The 14,245-nt window shown below is 38.5% G+C and overlaps 3 protein-coding genes across 3 annotated transcripts in view; all 3 read right to left on the minus strand.

The window, feature by feature from the left end:
* Positions 1–567: 567 nt before the first annotated feature.
* Positions 568–8,057, minus strand: LOC137084789 (E3 ubiquitin/ISG15 ligase TRIM25-like). The gene is made up of 7 exons (XM_067451256.1): positions 7,944–8,057; positions 3,548–4,121; positions 3,277–3,372; positions 2,102–2,335; positions 1,747–1,897; positions 1,604–1,663; positions 568–1,470 (listed from the first exon to the last, which is right to left on the minus strand). The coding sequence occupies exons 2-7, from the start codon at positions 4,106–4,108 to the stop codon at positions 923–925; spliced, it is 1,650 nt and encodes a 549-aa protein (XP_067307357.1). The 5' UTR covers positions 4,109–4,121; positions 7,944–8,057; the 3' UTR covers positions 568–922.
* Positions 8,058–8,671: 614 nt separating this feature from the next.
* The window catches only part of LOC137084792 (E3 ubiquitin/ISG15 ligase TRIM25-like), a 32,863-nt gene continuing 27,289 nt past the window's right edge, over positions 8,672–14,245 (minus strand). The window contains exon 8 of the mRNA XM_067451260.1: positions 8,672–9,131. The gene's annotated coding sequence lies outside the window, so the exon portion shown is untranslated. The remainder of the gene's footprint in view (positions 9,132–14,245) is intronic.
* On the minus strand, positions 9,123–13,998 carry LOC137084791 (E3 ubiquitin/ISG15 ligase TRIM25-like). Its single transcript, XM_067451258.1, has 6 exons — positions 13,431–13,998; positions 13,157–13,252; positions 10,558–10,791; positions 10,273–10,426; positions 10,145–10,189; positions 9,123–10,008 (listed from the first exon to the last, which is right to left on the minus strand). The coding sequence occupies exons 1-6, from the start codon at positions 13,989–13,991 to the stop codon at positions 9,476–9,478; spliced, it is 1,623 nt and encodes a 540-aa protein (XP_067307359.1). The 5' UTR covers positions 13,992–13,998; the 3' UTR covers positions 9,123–9,475.

The raw sequence follows: 14,245 nt of genomic DNA on the forward strand, positions 1-14,245 counted from the left end.
TAACGTGCTCCACACGACTCCGATGGGTTAATAGAGCCGTCTGATTCGAATCGATGCGTTTGTGTAAGAAAAATATCTATATTAAAAACGTTATAAAGGAAACCTGCCTTGAAGTCTTCCATTGTAACCCACGGCTGTTTAAGCCACAAGATGGCGCCAGCGTTAAGCATAGAAGTAGGACCGGTCAAGATAACTCGTAGTACCCGTATGAGCAGGTGTTATCTGGAAATAACATACCGCTGGAATGCGCGATTGACCAATCAGAATCAAGTATTGCACAGAGCCGTGTAATAATGTAAAATAATAGCTTAAATAGTCCATGCAAACGTATATTTTGACAAGTTAGTTAAATAACTGAATAATGACAGACAAATTACATGACAAATCTCAGTCAAAGAAATGCATATGACACTGGTCTAAATTATGCATAAGCCTGTATTTTTATCTGAAGGAATGTCAAAATAGTCATAGAATCCCAAAATCCTTTAAAGACAGTGTTTCCTAAAACAGCAACATTTCCATTTTGAAATGAATCAAAAGATCACTGTTATTAACACATGCACCATTTAATGTATTTTTCAGAATTACAGATTATGCCTACATTATTAATTATACATCAAAGCAAATTAAAACAAATAAAATATTAATATTTTAAAGAAACATTGCTATGTGTTGATAAGCGTTTTTTTTTTAAAATATGTGTAAAGGTTTTCAACAGATAGTTATGAAACTACTATATAGTTATTAACTAAATCCAACTTAAGAGTGTCTTAAATGGGTGATATATATTCATTGTTGGTGGTGTTTAAGAAATGGTATGCCTTTTATTCATCCAAACTACAAATTATTATATATTTTTTTAATTTTATTTCATTTTAACATTTAAGAAGTTTAACTTAATCTGAAACTTGATCAATTATATTTATTTCTTGTCTGTCTGAACTCTCCTCTGCTCTATGATTTTGATAGATGACCCTTCTGAAACCCCCAAAGCAGGGTATAAGGGTTCAGTGAAAGTGGTCTGGACTCTGTGAAGGAGAGTCATTGTGTCAGAGACGCTGTAGAAGGCCAGAGTTCCTGCTCTGTGATCCAGATACACTCCTATTCTAGAGGAGCAGACAGCAGGGAGAGGGACTTGGGCTTTAGCATGCGTGAAACTGAAATTCTGCTGCCAATAGCCCAATCTCCAGGAAATTTTGTTGTGGCCAAGCCTACAGGCATTACTGTTTCCTTTACGTCTAATTATTTTGTAACAAACTGCTACAACACCACCATTCCCACTGCACTCGACCTCCCAGTAACAGCGATCAAACAAACCCTCTTGAGACAAGATGTAGGGAAACACATCAAAACGCTCTGGGTGATCAGGATATTGCTGCTCCTGATCTGAATATGATACTTTTCTGTTCTCTTCTGACAGTTGGAGGTATTTGTGTGCAGTGTTTAGATCCAGGTGAACTTTACAGAAGTCTGAGGAGGAATGGAAAAAAACGAATTCTGAACAAAGTAAACTTTGGTTCCTAATGGTCACACTGTAACAGATCATTATCCACTGATATTTATTAATTCATGATTTGCCTTGAAGAATCACAGTTCAACTTACACTGCAAAAAATCAGTCTGGGTCTTTGGTTCTGGAGGCTTTGAAATATTAACATTTGACACTGAAGAGAAAATACAAAACAAGCATATGGTTAAATTGTTGGTTTAAGAGTATGAATATAATTTTTTTTGAAAAAAATTAAACCTTCTCGAGATATTCTGGCTGTTTGCTGTTGAAGGGCGTCCTCCAAAACTTTTCTGAATGCTCGGATTGAAATTTTTTTAAAAGACAGATGAGTGTGTTTAGTGATGGGAACGTCTTCAAATGTGGGTAAAACACACACAGACTGACAGCTCTGAAATGAGAATAATAATAGTTTAAACATAATTTATGAAGCACAACTGGCCTTTTCCAAAATATAACAAGCACCACAATAATAATTAGAATCTCAAAATGTGACTTCCACTAAATAAAATAAATACTAAAAGCACAGATCAATGAATGGTAAGTGGCCAACAGTATAGCATTATACAAACAATCATTAAAAAACTTTCATTACCTTCAGACACTGGATCTGATCTTCAGTAATCAGAAGTTTGTCGATCTCTGCTTGTCTTTTTCTGAGTTCTGTCAGCTCTTGATCCAGATGTTTGTGAAGTTCCTCTGCTCGATCTATCTCAGTCTTCTCCTGAGCTCTGATCTGATCTTTAATCTCAGAGCGTTTCTTCTCAAGAGAGCAGATGAGCTCAGTGAAGACCTTCTCAATGTCCTCCATGCTCTTTAGCGCTGAACTCTGACAACGACATAAAGATCTGATCATGAAGGTCAATGTGGTCACTCAAAATAACGCAATTACTTTTTCTTTCTTTCTTACTTTTTAAATTCTCTAATTGTCCAAGCACTCAAATTAAGCTGTATCTGTTCCGAACAATATGGATAGACAGTAAATTAGTTGCTGTCAAGCTTGAAAACAGACTGAAGCTTCAATAAGAACACCATGCATGTAAATACTTTTTTTTTTAGCTCAAAAATACCCATTTTTCACATCTACCTTTATTAAATTAAAATAATCTTTATTAATGTCACAGACATGCCAGGCTCCTCATCGCCAATCGCCAGAGCTTCACAACCTCCATCTGCAAGTACACCCAGAGTATCATCCCAGAGAATCATCACCGGCAAACCTGCACTTCTGTCAAGTTCCTCACCTACTCACCTGTTAACTTACTTGTTGTTTAATAAACCTGACTCAGTTACCATCTTATCTCTGTAACCTCTGTACCATAACAGAAGACTGGACCACAACCGCGAGCACCAGTATGAGTCACCCGGATCCCTTTCAAGAACTGTTTGATACCGTTTTCTGTACGCTACCCTCCAGCCCACCATCACCCGCACCGGCGATCACTTCCGCATTCACCAGCACCTCTTTCACGTCACCCGTGTCCCCATTCCCATGGCCAAGCCAGCGCCCTTCTCTGGTTCGGCAGAGGACTGCAATGGATTCCTTCTGCAGTGCTCACTGGTCCTGGAGATATATATTATAGATATATATATATTGAAATGTATTAATAGGATTAACCGCTTGAGATGTACCATCTCGTTTTCGAGTTTCGAGATGCAACCGCATCTTTATCCCAACGATCGCTCCCGGGTGTCTCCGTAGCCTCTGTACCATAACAATTAAGTGTGTCAATCAAACTTTAAAACTAAAGAATACATGAAGAAACATACTTTAAGAAGCTTCACAGCTTCACTGAGTTCCTGCTGACCTCTCTCTCGCTCCTGGATCAGCTTCTGACACGCCACCTTTATCTCTTTTATCTCTTCCTGAGGATGTTAACATAAAAACATAACAATAAAAAAAGGCAAAACCAGCTATAACACTTTTCCATTACACCTTTTGTAACGAGGTGGAATTAAATTACAACCTATAAATATATGCAATATAATAAGAATAATATTAAAATAGTTTATGTATGACTTTTACTATTATTGATATTACCTTTTTATTATTCCATTCTGAATCCACAGGCACCACGTTGTGGTTTTTATGACCGTCAATCATACACAAGTAACAAATGCATTGATGATCATCCTGACAGTAAATCTCCAGAAGTTTCCCATGACTGAGGCAAATGTTCTCCTGAATGTGTCTGGAAGCTTCGACTAGTTTGTGCTTCATAAACGCAGGAGATTCATAGTGAAGCTGCAGGTGAGTTTGACAGAAGGAGGCCAAGCACTGCAGACAGGACTTTACAGCTCTGTTCTTCTCTGTAGTGCAAACATCACACTCCACAGCAGCCGTTTGTAGGGACGTCTTCTGCAGCGTCTCCATCATCTCAGCTATCAGAGTGTTCTTCTTCAGTAGAGGTCTCTGACTGAAGCTCTCTCTGCATTGGGGACAGCGGTACGGCGGCCCCTGCTCCTTCTGGCCCCAGCAGTCAGTAATACAGCTCATACAGTAACTGTGTCCACAGGGAATCGTCACAGGCTCCTTCAGCCGATCCAAACAGACGGGACAGCTGAATTGATCCACACACTGACTTGCTGCAGATTCAGACATTTCTGCTAAAGGGCTGTTAAGCCAAGAAAAGCAACATTATTGATCAAATGTTATTTTTCACATAGGTAAATGTATAAATTGTCAAGTAGAGCTGAGCAGTGTGAACAAAAATCTGTACCACTGTATTCTAGAAGAGTCTAGCAGTTCAACAGTAGGCTATCACTACAGCAGTGACAAGGCCAGAAACTTTATAGTGAGCTGACCATGGTAAAAGAAGATGGACCTCAATACTTGGCAGTTAAGATTACTCAAATATGATGTATTGTCTGTTAATGAAAACAACAAAAATCCATTCATAAATAAAATCAATAACCAATGAACAGAATACGAAAAATAAGTGGGAAAAAATCATGGGTGGAGCATGTGTAAGAAAACCACAAGTGGCCAGAAACTTGTGACGACTAGCCTGATATTTTCTTATTTAAACCACTGCCTGCAGCTAATTTTGATTGCTTTTAGAGAGAAAATCTGCCCATAATGTCTTTGTACGATCAGTTTAGGTCTGTAATAATAGCATATCTGTGTGTGTGTGCACCAGAGAATGTCAAAGATTTTTGCTGCGTTTAAAAATATAGCCCATCATAGCTGTGTCCATTGATTTCAATAACTCAATAGCCAGTCACTAACAGCTCAAAGCTGGAGCAGAGTTTTTGTCCGCAGATGTAGCCTAATGATGTGTAATAGCTGGAGAGCTCAATATACATCCTAAGTGCCTTAACCAGTGCTCTGTGCACTGACCTGTGATCTGAAGGAAGTGGAGAGCACCTTAAGAATGACCTTACAGTCATTCGTCCCAAACTCAAGGGTGTGCTAATAGAAAGTGCCTGCAGGTCACATACTCACTGGCACTCAACCAAGTCCAGTGTCACCAAGAGGGTATTTTTTAAATATTGTGTTGTCCATTTAAAGTTTGTGACGGTTGTGTGGGATGAGAGATTGGCACATTTGGGAAAAAACAATTGTTACACTTATGTCCAGGCATATGAGACAGTGAATGTGGTCATCAGATGAGGACAGGAATGATTCCATCCAGAAACACACAGGTGAAAGGACATCTTTAAAAAGACATAGGGTCACACCTGTGCAAGTTATAATAGGGAAATTAGCTTTCTCAGGATCTGAAACGCACAGAGGAAATGGCCGCATCCCAACAGACAGGAATATAGTGCTGCCTGCTGTGTGCTCTCACACTCTCTTTGAAGATGCAGCAACACACTGTAAGGCCGGAGACACACTGCAAGCGTGGCGTTTCTGCTGCGTGTCAGCCGCGGGGCGGCTGCCTGGCGTTTTCTCTGCCTTTGCACACCAGAAGCGTGTCTGACGCGGCGCCTCTGCAGCTGGGAAGCCCTATACTTCATGTTAAATATAAATATATTGCCTATTGATACAGCAAAGACAACGTCGGCAGTAGCCTATTGACCATACATATCTATGGTATTGACGGCAAAATAGGCTACAGAATATTTCGTTCTGTATTGACAGGTTTAATATTTCAAAATCGATAATAATGTTGTTTTTTATTATTACAAGTAGGCCATCTGCATTTATTTTAACCTTAAGACTTTTAAACATGAAAATGTCATTTATTAATATGTATTCGTGTCAAAATGGCATATAAACATCTTTTCCTATGCTGTTTTGCCTAGAAACGCTTCCAACACGCTCGCGTGTCGCGTGAAAAATAGGCGTCTCTTCTATTTGAAGCATGCACGCGTTTTCCGCGCGGCTGACGCAGGCAGTATGCAAGCGCTAACCGGTTAACATGGGAGCCGAAATAAAAACGGACACGCCACGCAGCCGAGACGCTCACGACACGCTTGCAGTGTGTCCCCGGCCTAAGGTCGAATACAAAGTAACTAAAAATGGTGGAAATCAAATCAATTTATAAAACTTAACAATTTATCATTTATTTAATCTTTTAAAATGTAACCAAATGTAAATGTAATAATGCCCCTTATATTTGGCATGATGTTATGAATATTTATATATGATGAATTTTATCAAAATAAAATGGTGAAATGCTCAAGAAAGTTAATGTACAGTCACCTAAAGTATTATTAGGAGCACCATACTAATACCTGCCATAATTCTACGTGGCATTGATTCAACAAGGTGCTGAAAGCATTCTCTAGAAATGTTGGCCCATATTGATAGGATAGCATCTTACAGTTGATGGAGATTTGTGGGATGCACATCCAGGGCACGAAGCTCCCGTTCCACCACATCCCAAAGATGCTCTATTGGGTTGAGATCTGGTGACTGTGGGCGCCATTTTAGTACAGTGAACTCATTGTCATGTTCAAGAAACCAGTTTGAAATGATTTGAGCTTTGTGACATGGTGCATTATCCTGCTGGAAGTAGCCATCAAACGGGGTGGTACATGGTGGTCATAAAGGGATGGACATGGTCAGAAACAATGCTCAGGTAGGCCGTGCCATTTAAACAATGCCCAATTGGCACTAAGGGGCCTAAAGTGTGCCAAGAAAGCATCCCCCACACCATTACACCACCCACCACCAGCCTGCACAGTGGTAACAAGGCATGATGGATCCATGTTCTCATCCTGTTTATGCCAGATTCTGACTCTACCATCTGAATGTCTCAACAGGAATCGAGACTCATCAGAAAAGGCAACATTTTTCCAGTCTTCAACTGTCCAATTTTGGTGAGCTTGTGCAAATTGTAGCCTCTTTTCCCTATTTGTAGTGGAGATGAGTGGTACTCGGTGGGGTCTTCTGCTGTTGTAGCCCATCCGCCTCAAGGTTGTGCGTGTTGTGGCCTCACAAATGCTTTGCTGCATATCTCGGTTGTAACGAGTGGTTATTTCAGTCAAAGTTGCTCTTCTATCAGCTTGAATCAGTCGGCCCATTCTTCTCTGTCCTCTAGCATCAACAAGGCATTTTCGGTACATGGTGGTACATTACACTCACCTAAAGTGTAATGGTGGTACATTACACTCACCATCAATTGGCACTAATGTACTCACATTCGGTACATTAGTGCCAATTGACCTTTAATTTGCAGTAGAAAAAGGGAGAGTGACTTTATTGCATCAGAGGTGTGTCACTTTACTCACAGCGGATTGGTCCAGTTTCAGTTTGAGATCTCCTATCCAGAACATAACCTACCCTGGAGCAGGTGAGCCGTGGAGTGTAAGTTACTATGGAGATAAACACAGCTAAAAACCAAGCCACTTTCATGGTACCAAAAACCCAGGTTTGGCAAACTAAGCTTAAACATATCTGGCTATCCAGCTAAACCGGCTCCATGGTATAGGCCCCAGGACTTTATGTTGTTGTTTTTATGTTTATATGTGGCAGTCCAAGTCCAAGTATCTAACCAAAATTTAATTGAGAGAAAAGTTTCCACACTTAATTGTAACGTAACTTATTTAATCACTCTGCTAAACAACTGTAGACTGCAAATGTTGTAGCCACATGCTGACAGTACAATGTGTATTTTGAACTTATTTATCCAAAATAGTCTTTTTAGTCATGACCACCACTGAAATAAGTTTGCATTTTTAAAGAATCGTTTAAATTGTAAAGTGTAAAAAGTTTGTGTAGTAGGCCTACATGTAGGCTACATTATGTAATTGCATATTGAGTTTGAATAGCATTTTTTTTGTTGCTTTTTTTTGTTTTTGTTTGTTTTTACCAAAACATTAATAAAAAACATTGATAAAAGTTTAGCAATTCAGTACAAAGCAAGATTTAGTTTCACCAGGCCTGTTACAAGTTACAGGAGTAGAAACACTCTGGACACACACAAATACACAATCGCACACCATTTTTAAGACAACATGATAATCTTTAGATCTTATGAAGTCCTTACCTCGACAGAAATACAGCTCAAATGTTATTTGTGTTATAGCTTTGCCCCAAAGAACAGGGGTGTGGATCTTTTACAAAGGTTGAATCACTTGTGTAGTGGAGAAATAAGTTTCATTTCTCTTGAATTTAAATACGTCACGGCTATCAGCACGTAAACAAAATAGGCGTGTTCTGTTCCAAAGAAAAGAAAGAGAAAGAAACTGTGAGAGAAAGATAAATAAAATACATAAATGGTTTCTTTTTCTCATATGAGCAACTGGTTAACATTATTGAACTGTTATTATTAAACTTACACATTTACAATTTTTGTTATTGTAGATTAAAACAAAAAAAGTCCTGTTAACTCTTCACGGCTGAAGGATCCTCAATAGCGATCTGTGTGTTACTTAAAGAAGCAACCGCTCATCTGTGTTGTTTTATTCATGTCGTTTAGTTTTTATATATTTTCTATTACTTATGGTTTCCTTTATATATTATTGTGTCCTGTGGTCTGAAGGTATGTTTGTCTTCATGAGTTAGAGATAAGAGAATATCTCTATTTCAAGGTTTTAAACTTCACCGGACCATGTTGTGAAGCAATCATTTTCCATTGATTGTACTTTGATATAATAACTGTCTGAACATTAAAACATATGCAATATTATTCAATAAACTCGCAGGCTGAAAGAAGGCACTTTATATGAGTTTACGATACCAGACAAGACTTGCTGTTAACAAGTTTTATTGGTTTTAGACACTACAAAACCGATAAATAATTATTATGACAATTTAGTTAAATAATAGCTGAAATTAAATACTGAAAGAAATTACATTTTAAAATTAAACAAGATTTAAGTCAAAGAAACACATCTGAATCACAATATACAGTTCTCTAAATTATACATAAGCCTGTATTTTTCTAATGAAAATAGTAATAAATTATAACAATAAATTAGAATTACTTATAATAGGCCTACATGTTATGCTAAATAATAAATGTGTCTGAATTCAATTCTAATTCGTAAAATTATAAAATAATGATTCCAGGGAATTCCAAAAAATCAACAGGGACTACAGATGAAAAATAGCCAAATCTGGCACATTGACATGAGTACTTGAGTACTCGTGTTAATTCATCTGCATTGTCACTTTTAAAATAAAATCATACCATAAGGAGTTTTCTGAACCATTTCTTATGGGGACATCTGACCTCAAGGGTCTCATAATAACATTTTACTCAATTAACAAAATAAAAACAGCCATTATTCAAATCTAAATCAATTATTTGTCTACACATTTCTATTAAAATATACATACAAATCTTTAATATCCAACATAAAGTAAATCTAGAGATCAATGTTTTCTAAAGACAACATATAGATAATTTTCCTCAAAAAGTTTGAGTTTCAGATTAATAAATTGTAAATAATGAGCATAACTATTTTAGTGTGGAAAAGTGGTGGGAATTTACCCGGCAGGTCTACGGTATACATACAGAATTTTTGCATTTGTGAATAGTTCAGGTAATCTGTGAAATAAATTATGTTTGTATATCTAGTCTTTTTTATGCTCTATGATCCTGACAGATGAACCTTTTCCAGAATAAAAAGCAGGGTACAAGGGTTCAGTGAAAGTGGTCTGGACTCTGTGAAGGAGAGTCATTGTGTCAGAGACGCTGTAGAAGGCCAGAGTTCCTGCTCTGTGATCCAGATACACTCCTATTCTAGAGGAGTAGACAGCAGGGACTGAGACGTGGGCTTTAGCATGAATAAAACCGACATTCTGTTGAGAGCGGGACAATCTCCAGGATATTTTGTTGAAGCCAAGTCTACAGTCATCACCGTTTCCTTTACGTCTAATTCTCTTGTAACAAACTGCTACAGCCCATTCGTCCCCACTGCACTCGACCTCCCAGTAACAGCGATCAAACAAACCCTCTCTAGACAAGATGTATTGGAACTTATCAAACCGCTCTGGGTTATCAGAATATTGCTGATCTTGATATGAATATGTTACTTTTCTGTTCTCTTCTGACAGTTTGAGGCTTTTGTGTGCAGTGTTTAGATCCAAACGAAGTTCACAGAAATCTGAAGAGGAGGTATGAACAAAATTATTGAACAATGTAAACTTTGATTCCAAAATGGTCACACTGTAACAGATCATATCCACTGATGCTTATCAATAAATGAGTGTTTGCTTTGAAGAAACCACAGTTCAACTTACACTGTAAAAAATTATTGGGGGTCTTTTCAACATGGACCTTTGACACTGAAGAGACAAAACAAGTGTATGGTTAATTTGTTGTTTAAAGAGTATGGATGACAAAATAACATTCATCAAATGTTTCTGACCTTCTGGAGGTGTTTTAGCTGTTTGCTGTTGACCGATGTCCTTCAAAACTTTTCTGAATGCTGAGATTGAAATGTCTTTAAAAGACAGATGAGTGTGTTGACTAAAGCTGGGAACATCTTCAAATGTGGGTAAAACACACACAGACTGACAGCTCTGAAATGAGACAAATCATTTGTCTAACATTATTTGTGAAACATGAGACACTTTTTATAAAGCATGTATCTATGGTGATATGTTGTGATGTGGAAGGTTCACACACAGATAATAAAAAAAACTTTCATTACCTTCAGACACTGGATCTGATCTTCAGTAATCAGAAGTTTGTCGATCTCTGCTTGTCTTTTTCTGAGTTCTGTCAGCTCTTGATCCAGATGTTTGTGAAGTTCCTCTGCTCGATCTATCTCAGTCTTCTCCTGAGCTCTGATCTGATCTTTAATCTCAGAGCGTTTCTTCTCAAGAGAGCAGATGAGCTCAGTGAAGACCTTCTCAATGTCCTCCATGCTCTTTAGCGCTGAACTCTGACAGAGACACAAAGATCTGATCATGAAGGTCATTATTGTGACTCAAAATAACAAAATTTCTTTTCTTTCTTAATTATTTTTGTTTTTTTGTTAAATTCTCTAATTGTCCAAGCACTCAAATCAAACTGTATAAACTGTATAAACAATATAAATAAATTAGTTGCTGTCAAGCTTGAAGACTGAAGTTTCAATAAGAACACCATGCACTGTATGTAACAAATTATTATTATTATTATTTAATTTTGGAGCTCAAAAATACCCATTGTCAACCTTTATTAAAGGGGGGGTGAAACACTCAGTTTCAGTCAGTGTCATGTCAATCTTGAGTACCTATAGAGTAGCATTGCATCCTGCATATCTCCGAAAAGTCTTTATTTTTTTAATAATTATATAAGAAAGATGCGCTGTTCCGAGTCTTTCCGAAAAAAGCAGAGCGGGTGGGGGCGTGTCGTGTGAGCGGAGCTAAATAATGACGTGTGCTCGCTGCTGCTATGTTGAGTCGAGTGCGTCGTAAAGCTGTGTCATCCCTAACAGCGGGAAAAAAACTTTATTCAAAATAAAAATATGGCTTTTAATCAGATACAGCCATACATCTATGATCCGGAATCAGACCCAGAGGCTGCAGTTGAACAGGAGCAGCAGCAAAAACGACTAGAGCAGGACGTCTCTATGTGGTACAAGTTATACACTAACTATATAATATGCTTAGCGGCTTGTGTTATTTACATATTTATACTTGAATTATATCGTCGTATTTTTGTCTTTGAAGGTGTACATGTGGGAAGTGCAGTTGTGCACGTGTGTTTGTGTGTTTACGCGTGGTTTGTGTAGACTGTAAGCGGACTAAAAAAAACACAGACATTTGAAGCACTCTTACTCACAGCCTGCGGTTCGAACGTTAGGACCTTTATCGTTGGGACTGCTCCATCATTCAGCATTAGGCGATTGGGAAAATCCGGCGTTGAGCTGGGCCTTGTTTATGAAACAGTCGGCACCGAAATGCAGCGAACAGATATAAACATTCGCGCAACTCAGTTGCTGATCCGGAAAAGCAAATTACATCCACTGTTGCCTTAACGCGGGGTTTTTGGGGAATCTGTACAGGACTGTCTTGGTCTGGCAACCAAAAACGCACTTTTTTGGTGACATTGTAATGTGCTATGTGTAATTGTCACCTGTCCAGCATCCTACAAGCCCCGCTTTGATGGGCGTAGGCTGTTGCTTTCGCTCTCTCCCTCTCTCTCTCTCTCTCACGCGCTTCCGGTAGAATTGTCCGTAAGGCCCATACAAGGAAATTCCGCCCCCATTAACGTCAAAGGGGACGCATGATCTCAAAAAACTTGCCGAAACTTATGACTAACCGGAAGTAGTATTTTTGACAAAGAAATACTCCCATCAAACGTCCACCTTAACTTTTGAAACTTTGTCTATGTTTAGTATGGGAATCCAAGTCTTTAACAGTGTAAAAAGATCAGTATGCATGAAACAGCATTTCACCCCCCCTTTAAGTAAGGGATAATGTACACCCAGCCGCTTGTTATCGCAGAATAAACCCCGGCGCGGAGGGGTCTTGCATCACTCTGAGGGGGTTTATTCTGCGATAAAAACCGGCTGGGTGTACATTATCCCGCTTATTACACGGCTACTACTAGTCTCAAATAAATAATTATTAGACACAAAATATTGTCTCGAGATTAAATATTTTATTAGCTCTTACGCAAAGCTTCCGCGATGGAAAACAGTTCCAACCAGCTTTAAGCCTTTATCTATTGCTGAAGATTTGCCATATGCCATTGCTAATGTTAAAATGAATGCTGAAAGGGTTAGTTCACCCAAAAATGAAACCAAGCCTATGATTTACTCACCCTCAAGTTATCATAGGTGTATGACATTCTTCTTTCAGACAAATACAATCGGAGTTGTATTTAAAAAGTCCAGGCTAACGTTAATCCAAACAGTAGTTGTAGTTGTGTTTGAAGTCCATAAAAAATGCAGCTGTCCGTCAAATAACGTGCTCCACACGACTCCGATGGGTTAATAGAGCCGTCTGATTCGAATCGATGCGTTTGTGTAAGAAAAATATCTATTTTAAAAACGTTATAAAGGAAACCTGCCTTGAAGTCTTCCATTGTAACCCACGGCTGTTTAAGCCACAAGATGGCGCCAGCGTTAAGCATAGAAGTAGTACCGGTCAAGATAACTCGTAGTACCCGTATGAGGGAAATAACGTAGGCCTACCGCTGGAATGCGCGATTGACCAATCAGAATCAAGTATTTCACAGAGCCGTGTAATAAATTAAGATAATTACTTTATTGAGTGTCAAACAAACTTTAAAACTAAAGAATACATAAAGAAACTTACTTTAAGAAGCTTCTCAGCTTCATTGAGTTCCTGCTGACCTCTCTCTCGCTCCTGGATCAGCCTCTGACACACCACCTTTATCTCTTTTATCTCTTCCTGAGGATGTTAACATAAAAAAAAAATAACAATAAAAAAAGGCAAAACCAGCTATAACACTTTTCCATTACACCTTTTGTAATAAGTTGAAATTAAATGAAAGCCTATAAATATATGCAATATAATAAGAACAATATTAAAACAGTTTATGCATGATTTTTATGATTATTGATAATACCTTTTTATTAGTCCATTCTGAATCCACAGACACCACGTTGTGGTTTTTATGACCGTCAATCATACACAAGTAACAAATGCATTGATGATCATCCTGACAGTAAATCTCCAGAAGTTTCCCATGACTGAGGCAAAAGTTCTCCTGAATGTGTCTGGAAGCTTCGACTAGTTTGTGCTTCATAAACGCAGGAGATTCATAGTGAAGCTGCAGGTGAGTTTGACAGAAGGAGGCCAAGCACTGCAGACAGGACTTTACAGCTCTGTTCTTCTCTGTAGTGCAAACATCACACTCCACAGCAGCCGTTTGTAGGGACGTCTTCTGCAGCGTCTCCATCATCTCAGCTATCAGAGTGTTCTTCTTCAGTAGAGGTCTCTGACTGAAGCTCTCTCTGCATTGGGGACAGCGGTACGGCGGTCCCTGCTCCTTCTGGCCCCAGCAGTCAGTAATACAGCTCATACAGTAACTGTGTCCACAGGGAATCGTCACCGGCTCCTTCAGCCGATCCAAACAGAGGGGACAGCTGAACTGATCCACACACTGACTCGCTGCAGACTCAGACATTTCCTTGCAGTGTGTTCAAAGATGAACAGATTCTCAGTCTCTGTCCTGTAATAAGGGCTGTTTAGCCAAGAAAAGCAACATTATTTGTCAAATGCTATACTTAAGTGAGAGTATGGATACTGTCAAGAGTCAAGAAAGTCTAAGTATCTAACCAAAATTTTTTTTTTGAGAAGCCTGATCACAATGTTTTTTTGTTTTGTTTTTAACTGAGGAAAAAAACATTCTCTGCTGATTAACTGCAGGCTTTAAAGGTG

The sequence above is a fragment of the Pseudorasbora parva genome, chromosome 8, assembly GCF_024679245.1.
Source record: "Pseudorasbora parva isolate DD20220531a chromosome 8, ASM2467924v1, whole genome shotgun sequence".
NCBI lineage: Eukaryota > Metazoa > Chordata > Actinopteri > Cypriniformes > Gobionidae > Pseudorasbora > Pseudorasbora parva.